This window comes from Oratosquilla oratoria, chromosome 8, assembly GCF_046742065.1.
Source record: "Oratosquilla oratoria isolate Oo_2021 chromosome 8, ASM4674206v1, whole genome shotgun sequence".
In the NCBI taxonomy this organism is placed as follows: domain Eukaryota; kingdom Metazoa; phylum Arthropoda; class Malacostraca; order Stomatopoda; family Squillidae; genus Oratosquilla; species Oratosquilla oratoria.
In genome coordinates, this window is record NC_134784.1 from 14,044,043 (window position 1) to 14,054,141 (window position 10,099).

A 10,099-nucleotide genomic window follows, 5' to 3' on the forward strand; every position below is an offset into this window, starting at 1 on the left:
TCTGTCCCCTCATGCAAAAAAAGAGAAGACAGGGAGAAATCCCTTTGGGCTACATCAAAATATCATTCACTCCCTAAACACATAACCATATTAACTATAACCACATTAATACAACAGAGAAAATAGTCCATTATTTTTTCCCAGAGGATTGTTGCCAGCTGTGGGATTGCAGATTTCCAGTTAATGAAACTTGAGGCAATAATTATACGCTATACTCTAATTTCTATATTGGATAAAACACGAAAACAATGCACACATATCATAAAGTTAAAGCTCACTTAATCCTTATTGAAAGGTTAACTTTTGCACTGTTTTCATGAACACAGTTTTCAACTCCCTGTGACCACAGATGACAAGTACTAAATGTATCTGAAATTTCTTTCAGTCTTCCAAAATATTCTAATTTTTTTATCAGTTACTACAGGCTCCAGACTGAAATCAGACATAAAAATAATTGGAAACTGGCCATTTCTAGCAACCTCTACAAAATTAACAACTTTGCATTACCATGTGATAAGAAAATGGCAAAGAATAGAATAAAAGTTGTCTTACCAGAACTGGATGTTGCTCATATGAGGAAAGTGTGTTTGCCAACTGATGAAGAAGATGAAGAATTTCATTTAGCTTGGCTTCATCTGTCTTTGGCTCACACACAGTGGTTCTGCTCTGTAAATTACCAAATATACTTTAAATTCTTGGAAATTATTCTACAACCTATCTTACTGGGGCCAAAGTACCTCCTAGTGGTGGTCCTGCGAGGAGATTATTAGGAGAAAATTCACATGTTCAAATTGCTCCAGATTTATGGGGTGATCTGAGGACTGATGCTGGCTACTGTGGAGCTACATGTTTCCAATCAGTGAAAATTGAGACAGTTATTATTAACCTGTTACTTCATATGTGAAAAAAAAATCCTATCCTAAACTTTACTAAAAGCATAAAACACATGCATAAATATGTAAAAATGAAGCATGATGGAAATAAAAGAGTAAAAATCAGTCAAACAGCCACTACCATGAGGAGGGGAAGAAGTGAAAAATAGTAGAAGTATCCTACACTGTTCTAATATTGTTTGATTAATGTCTACAAACTACCTTTGTAACTGAGTTTGGTGGTCTGTCTTGAAGGTCATCTTTAATGATCTGAGTAAGTATGGGTTTTTGTGTAAATGTTTTGTGTAGTTGCTGTTGGTGTAGCTTTTTTGTTATATTCTGTTGGTGGTGCCCAGAAGTAGTGTGATGGTTCTGGTGTAGAACTGGCCATTTTCATGTGGTGCTCTATAGGGAGTATTATGGTTTCTGTATGCAGGTGTTCAAATTGGGTGGTATTGGTGCATCCTGTTATTACTCTTGGTGCTCCATTCTGTAAAGTTTATAAATGGTTTGTTTGTCTTGCTGATTATTGGGATTTCAAATCAGTAACTGAGTAACTAGAATATAAATCACATCAAGTGTCTACAAACTGACTGGGGAAGTTGCTGCTAGTGAAGTAGTCAAGTCTGGTGAGTGAGCTGAGATCTGGTAGGCATGAGAAGTGGCACTACATCTCTGACTTCCCCACACTAAAGTATCCAGTTCATTAAGATTGTGACGGGTTTCCTGCAGAATATCAATACAGTATACATCTGTGTTAATAACAAGAAATATAGAATATATAAGTACCAATATTTCCAAATTACACAGCATACAAATAAAGCTTGCCCCCTAAGTTTTGCACATTTTTTGTAGTTTTACATCAATGATCATATGTATACAAGTCACATTGAATAATTAACATTTTCACATACCTTCAGTATATTTGACAAGAACTTGAATTTCTTCCATACAGCTGGATCTATTGAAACTACAGATATATTAGCTTCATCACCATCTTCCGTGCCCGGTTCAGAGCTAAAACTGGTTTCATGCAAATATTCACTCTGGGTTAAACTTTTATCCAAAGAATGTTTCCTATGATTACTTCCCAAGGTGTCATCTGAAGCAATGCTTGATTTTGTTCTCTGATAGGCCTGCGATATGGTTTCACCAATGCTTCTGTCGTGATACACCGATGTCTCACTCCCAGAAAAACTGCCCTTACTCTTGATGCCTTCATCTTCATGACTTTGCAAGGACACACTATTGCCTTTACTGTATGAAACAGAAGACCCATCACTGTCTTCTTCATCATCAGTCACACTTTCAAAGTATTCTTTTTCAACATCATGATCTTTTTCACTCATTTTCTATATTCATTCACTCAATTCAGTGACAACCCAGCATGGGGATGATATCTGGAACAAAAATTCACATTAATTGTGAAGCACATTAAGAAACATTAACAAACCACAAATTAACCAGAATTGTACTCAATCAATCCACTGCCCATGGACTCCTGATATAAGTGAGAACCTGCCCAGCATTGAAGTAGGTGTTCGTGAATGGATGACAGCAAACACAGGACTGCTGAAACTGGAGGCAAACTGGTTCAAGTGATGAGGGGTCAGCAAGTGGCCTGAGCACCAGTGGAGTGAGCATGATGCAATTATGTCTTCTGACTCAGGGAGCCACTCCCCCATAAATGAGGGAATGGGCCTTTGATAAATACATCTACAGTAGTGTCCAAATGTTCCAGACACTTGTAATTTCATATTAAAGTTACTAATATTGTCCTAGAGAGTTAAGACCAAATTTAAAAAATTGGAACATGGCAGCCTACAAGGATCAGTTACCTCTAGACATAATTTGAAAGAATAGGAAAACATACGCCAAAAATGATTAGCATATTTGCAATTAAATATTAAAAATTTGTGTCCAAAATGATTCAGATGCTTTAATTTACCTGTCACTTATTTGCCTATCATCTACATAAAAATTACTTTATTCACATTATTGGAATGTAACTTCAGTACAGGCCCAGCCCTTCTACAGTGAACATCCCTCAAAATACTACTACTTCTCTCTCTGTGTGAGAACTAATTATGAAATTGTCACCAAGACAAACTCTCAATCAGTCATTGCTGAGGCTGTCAAACATCCCAAAAGTGTAATGAATGTCATTTTGAAGAAGTATGACAAGACTGGTACATGTAAGGCAGGAAAACCCACTGGTAGGCCAAGAAAAACTAGGGTAAAGCAAGATCATGCCATTTGCCACATTGTGAGGAAGGATCTCTTTGAGGCAGCTGCAGCAATTTCCCATGAGATCAGTAAGATTATGGCAGCCATCTAGGTAAACTGTGTCACATATTCTTAAGGAAGAAGATTTGCACAATTGCACACCTTCGGCCAAACTACTGATTAGTGCAAAGAACAGAAAAGACTGTCTAAGATTTGCAATGGAGCACATTGTACAGTCAAAGGACCAGTGACCTTGGTCCACTTTCATGATGAATCAAAGTTTAATTTGTTTGGCTCAGATGGCAAAAGATTTGTTCATTGTACATACATACATACATATACCAAAGGTTTCTTTCCCCCTTACATGGGGGTAGCCAAAGAAAAAGGCATAGAAACCATTGCCACCCATTCCACCCCCTACATACTCCACTACCCTCCACCCTCCCTCTCATCTTGGCACCTCCCAGATTACAGGTCATCCCTGCATCTTGTCCACTGCCCTGGATCAGAAACAGTGTCGCAAGACACAGCACATCCACAGCAAGGCCACTTCATTAATTCGGCGACCCCCCCTCTCCATCCCCTCATGGAGAACAGGAGAACACAGGGAGAAATCCCTTCGGGCTACGTCAAATTATTTCTCATACATATTTCCTCACCCCCCATCCCCCACCCACTCCCCATCATGCATCACAGCATCCTCCATACACAACCCTTCTCCATTCACCCCTTTTTTCTGTCCTCTCCCATCCTTCCTCAACAGACATTCCTCTCTTTCGTAATGCCCCTTTCACACCATCCATCCATCTCATCCTAGGTTGACCCCTCATATCTATTCCTTCCACCTCTGCTTTCCACACCTCTTTTACAAATCTTTCTTCACTCATTCTTTCCATCCTAATACTCTTTCATCAACCCTATCTCCCAACTCCCTTTCCACCCCCATTCTCCTCCTCACCTCCTCATTTCTCACTCTATCTAGCCTGGTAACCCCTATCATACTTCTCAGACACTTCATCTCAAACACATTCTAACTCCTTTTCTCTTCCTCTTATGTTCCATGTTTCTGACCCGTAAAGTGCTGTCGGCACAATCACTCCTTCATATAACCTCATCTTAGCATCCATTCCCAAATGTCTATTTCTCATTACACTTTTTAATCCACCTTGGCATTTACTCACTTCTCTCAATCTACATTCTACCTCCACCCCCACTCCTCCCTTTCCTGCCACATTCGCACCCAAGTATCTAAAACTATCCACTTCCTCCAGTCTTTCACCCTTAATGCTCACTTCCAACCTGCTGTTACTCTCTCCCCTTGTACATCTCATCACCTTACTTTTACCCACATTTATCTTCAGCTTCATTTTTTCACACACCTTCTCAAACTCTGTCACTAACTTCCTCAATCCCTCCTCTGATCCTGCTACAAGCGCAGTGTCATCAGCAAACAACAAATGGCTTATTTCCCACTTTTCTCCATTTTCTTTAACCATCTCCAACCCCTGATCCATTACCCTTGCATTCACCTCTCATAAATACCACCCCACCCATTGTAAAACAGGTAAAAAATTGCATCAAGAACAGTGTAAAGTTTGGTGGCAGGAGCATCATATTTTCAGCAGAGGGCACTGGGCCACTTATTTGCTTGCAGGGCAAAGTGAATGCACAGGTGTTTAAGGAATTACTGCGCCAACATGTAGTGCCCTATCTGTGTGTTGCTGCTTCTTAACCTGCAATATTTATGCTGGATAATGCTACCTGCAACACAGCAAAGCTGGTGAAGTCTTTTTTAGCTGATCAAGAAATCGAGGTTCTAGACTGGACTGCGCAGATCCCGAACCTGAATTCTATCAAAAATGCCTGGAAGATACTTGGTGAAACAGCAAAAGCAAGAAACCCTAAAGCAGTACAGGAACCTTGGGATTTCTGCCTCAGGATGCATTTGTTAGTGACAAGGTATCAGTCAAATGAAGCAGACTCATTGCTTTTAAGCTTTTAAGTTTTAAGCTTTTTTTTTTATATATAAATTATGCCCAGATGTCGAGCTCAGGTGATGAGAATGAATATGAAGCTTCAATTAGAAGTTTGGATACATCAGGTTTAGATTTGAACTTGTGTATTGTTTAAGCTTGGGATATACCACCTTCTAAGCTATTCCACACATTTATGCATCTATATGAAAAACTGTATTTCTTCACATCCTTTTGACAGTCTTAATTTACTTCCATGAGCTCTTAAATCCTTCCCATCTTTAATCAGGAGATAGATAGATCTCTTCTATCAATGGAATCTATCCCCTTTAGTGACCTGAACACTGTAATCATGTCCTCATTCTCTTCGATCTTTCACAGTTCGTAGACCTAATGTATGTATGTTAGGTTAGATTCAGTTAGAATAAGTTATGATAGGTTTTGCCATACACTGGCTGGGATTTCCAAAGTTTTGCACATAAGTGACAGTGAGATTGATACAAAATCATAAAATGAGTTATACTAATGCTTAGCCTCCCCCCCCAAAAAAAATGCACAATAATATTTACAGTTCTAGCTGAAACTTATTTGTCAAGCTTTATTCTGATCCACTTAATCAATTCAAGAAAAGGAATAACCTACTGTTTAATCATAACTGGGAGTTTGCGGTCTGATCTGAAATCACCTTACAGTAAAACCATCATCATCCCCTTTTTCTATTTTAACAAGTGTACAACATGTGCAAGTCAAAATCAATTAACGTAAATTTTGTGGTCATCCACAAAAGGATATAATACATTAAAAATGTATAGAGTAATTAATAATCTCAGTGTTTTACATACATGTTCTTGGACATCACACTTTACATGTTAAAACAACTTTCAGTAATCTCCACTTTTGACATAGTATCTTGCCTAACTGAATTCTAAATATCTATTATGCCTTCAAGCATTATAATATCAACTTAAAAAAGATCATCATGTACAGTGTGAATTGCAAAATGCAGAGGTTGACAAGAAATTCAATCTTTAAAATAAAAAATGACAACCCTCTACAAGTTGAGGAACCCTTCTCCTTTAGTCGAGTTCACTGCCCTTGTAATCTCGAGACCCAGGTGTGAACCATAACCATAAAGAAAAAAATTACAACCCCGTTGGTATCCCTTGAACGCTTCCTGTTCAAGCAAACGTCAACTCAATACAAAAATGTGTAACCGATAGTCTTTAATATATCAATTGCTCGAATTGACGTTTTTATTATAAATTGACACAACTGGATTCACATTACTCACCACATACCTGGATATTTATATTCCTTTGATGCCGACTTATGTCATTGTCCAAGTTTGATTGGGAATCTTTACCGTTATAAGCATTACCTTCCTCTTCGAGAGGGTAAAGCAGTTCCTGGCATCGTAAGAGGATGGAGAACACCTGTCTTATGTACACTGGAACGTTTGTTTACTTGAACGAAGGCTAGCTATAAGTAAATTATAAAGAATATATTAACATAACAATCGTGCACTTCATTAAACTTATTGTAAATAAACGTTACTATTATTCTGATTACAAGGTATTCCTATCAAGTCCGTTAACTTGCGAGTTTTTGCTTACTATAAGGTCAAAGTACTCAGCACATTCTGAGTATCCAACCTTCAAAATGCGTTCGCCCCGAACTTCAAAGCGTTGATTTATAGTCTGCCACGACTTTGCATTTGAAAAATCTGCAAACAATTTCAATAACTAGAAGTAAACAAGACAAAAATACATATATATATACTATAGATTTGGCAAGCATGCACCAGATTCAATTAGAGGGGTATATTTGAGAAAATATGAAAGTTGATTATGTGCACCATACGAAAAATAATGACAGGGATAACTGTATGTCTAGACTAGAGGCAATGCATTTTTTCGTGTACTACTTATATATAGAATAAGCAGATAAATATATGAATAAATAAACAGATAAACAAATAAGTAAATAGATAAGTAAAATAAATTGGGATTATTGCGTTTTGTGAGAGTAATTATGTTACCGTCTTTAGGAGGGCAGGATCAGTCGCCGGATGTTAGCTCTTCCTGTGTGAAAAGTTGGAGGAAATACAGTCGATGTTGGAGGGGAAAGATCCTGGGCACAACGCAGAGATCAAGTTTCAATGCGGGGATCGAGTGTCAGCCCGTTGGGGATGCACCTCCTGCTGGATGACGTGAAAGTGTTGACGGGTGGCAGGAATTTAATTAAATAAATTTATTTAAATTGGACGAATTTCAATTTAAGAAGGAAATAAACAAGAACTGGTTTACCAATAGAGTGGATAATTATCGGTTGCTTTAAGAGTTTAGATAACTTTATGGACGGAAATGATAGGTGGTAATGGACATGCAACTTGTCGGGAATAAACATCGACAGAGGAGATTATTAGAATAGATAAGCTATTATTACAAATTAATGACGACCTCAGTTAATATAATGAATTCATAGCAGTAGAATTAGGATTAAGATTGAGAGAGAAATCATAGAGCAATTAAGCATATCAAGTTGTATGAAATCAGTACTCTAAAATGCTCAGTTTATTGACAATGAAATTTTTTCTAAAACTCATCTTCTCGATATAACGAATTATACAATTTCATTTTCTCTGTTCAGATGGAGTGGACGTTCGTTTTTTATTTGAAAAAATATATAAAACATTATGTAAAGGACTCAGCGCCATAGGACCAAGCATGGTTGACTACCCTCTCCAGGAATATTGAGTTACCGATATATAATGTTCATTATTAATATTTTAATTTACCGCCTAGTGACTTTTCCGCCTTGAATTTGGTTCTGGGACATTTCCCCCATCTCTAATTCCCAAATATGAGGATTGTCTATCATATGCATCGTGCAACATTTTCACCTCAGTAAAGGTGAGGTTGTACTGTTGTACTTCCCATAGATCCTTGGCAACGAAAGGTTAAAGGTCGCTAGGCGTTCGGCGCGACGTCGAACCCTTTTTTACGTAGTTCGAGACATGATTTGAAACTGATTGGGAAGTGATGAATTTAGCTAAGTCACAGACTTCTTACAAACCCTATCGTGTGAAGTGTACACACGACGATGCGTATGCTAAACCAGAATGAGGGGACGCGTTCTATGAAAGAACCAGTCTCCCCTTAACACATATCCTTTACCCTTCCCTACCATTCCCATGTCTAACATCCTTGCCATGCCCAGAGTCGACGCACTGATCACCGTTAACCAGAATAGAGACGAAGAAAATCACCAAGTGGCCCCAAGGCCACGGTAAGTTATAATATTTTGATTATGGAATATTACAAACAAAAGATTGGAATTTAAATAATGATTAAAATATTCATAGACATATAATGTTTTGTGCAATGATTGTATTTTTCAGGGTTCGATGAGTCCCTCACAGAGGTATTCCAGTATTAAATCGGTGGGGCGGTCACCTAGAATAAATTTACACTCTCAGCATTACATATTAAAAGGGACGGGAAAATTTATCGTAAGTCATAATATTCTCCACAGAACTGCCTTGTGAAGGCCTTATGGTCTTTTGCAGTCTCCTTCATTCTTATAATTCTATCTGACTCGCAGGACCACCACAAGCTATGCACCAAAAGGTGTATATGGGAGGTAGGCAGCCAAGGCATGCACCCATTCTATATCCCTTTTATCTTAGTTCGTTATTATGAAGGGCTATCCTTGGCCCCTGCCCAATACTTGGGCCAGCTGCAATGCAGCAAGACACAACAAGGCCTGATAGCATAAGTTGGTTTACCTCCTCCGATTCATATACATAGCGACCCTCGCTCTCCGTTCACTCACGAGTAAATAGAGAAGACGAGGAGAAATCTCTTCGGGCCATGTCAATCTATATTCCATTCACAAATATCCTCCAGTCACGCCTACCCTTTACCTTCTTCCTTCCCTGCTCAACAGACATTCTCCTTTTACCCAAGACTCCCTTCATCTCATCCATCCATCTCATTCTCGGTCTTCGCCTCAAGTCCATTCCATCTACCTCAGCCTTCCACACTTTTTTGTTAGTCTTTCTTCACCCATTCTTTCCATACGCCCAAACCATCCCAGTATTCTTTGATCAACTATTTGTTAACTCCTTTTCTATCCCCGTTGTCATTACGAATCAACACCAAAGATATATCTCACCAGAAACCAGGTGCAAGAAAGTGGGAATAGGGCCAAGCTCTCAAAGCAACAATGTATTATACAGCCACTACAAAAAATAGGCGTTCGACTGCATCACCTCCTGTATTTATACAGTATGCCACCGAATGTAAGCACTTTCCATACATCCTAACTTTTCACTATAAACCAGAAGGCTGAAGAGGACTACAGATAGTAGTCGAAATATACGGTTTTCCTGTACTTCCGATATTATTGTCCTCTAAGCCAGGGTTAGTACTCTCAGGGGCTGCTAGAAATGTGTTTCCTGTAATAATGTAGAAGGTGTAGTCCCTGTGACCAGGCGTATAGGAATGCTACACTACCTAGATCTGACTACAAGGAACTCTGAAGTCGGAATAGGTTAAGCAAGTCTGTTGTAGGCTAATTAATGAATTTATGCACCTTCATGGAAAACTGTACCCACATCCTTTGAGTGAGTAAAGGCGTTATCACACTGGGCTATTTCTCCTCCAACCTCCAATTCATCGGCGATACCACTCACCTCCAGAACTTTTTCCACCGTAAAATCAATATGACAAAATATTTTGCTTTCTCAGCAATTGTACAGAGAATCCCGTTTGATATGCTGGACTTTTTTTTTCGTCACATCAGTTTCCTTTCCGACAGTTGCGGGCTGCAAATCTGCTGCAACAGCCGGCGCAAAAATAGCCCAGTGTGATATCGCCTCATAGAAGAAACGGGTCTTGATCAGAGCTTCTTCAGAGGAAGCTTAGGGCGAACTCAGTCAGGAATAAACTCAGACTAAGACCCGTGTCTTCTATACCACCTTTCCTCAACAGATTCTCATTTTTCTCTGGGCTTTTATGTCCGAGA

The 10,099-nt window shown here is 38.8% G+C and overlaps 1 protein-coding gene across 2 annotated transcripts in view; it reads right to left on the reverse strand.

Moving 5' to 3' along the window:
• Positions 1-6,670, reverse strand: part of LOC143027584 (uncharacterized) — an 82,715-nt gene extending 76,045 nt beyond the window's left edge. The window contains exons 1-4 of one of the 2 annotated variants that reach the window (XM_076188916.1): positions 6,370-6,670; positions 1,787-2,272; positions 1,467-1,598; positions 553-666 (exon numbers count right to left, since the gene is read on the reverse strand). In XM_076188916.1, coding sequence (XP_076045031.1) covers positions 553-666; positions 1,467-1,598; positions 1,787-2,221 — 681 coding nt within the window. In that variant the 5' untranslated portion in view covers positions 2,222-2,272; positions 6,370-6,670. Of the gene's footprint in view, positions 1-552; positions 667-1,466; positions 1,599-1,786; positions 2,273-6,362 lie in introns of both variants that reach the window. The other variant, XM_076188917.1, reaches the window with a different exon arrangement.
• Positions 6,671-10,099: the final 3,429 nt, after the last annotated feature.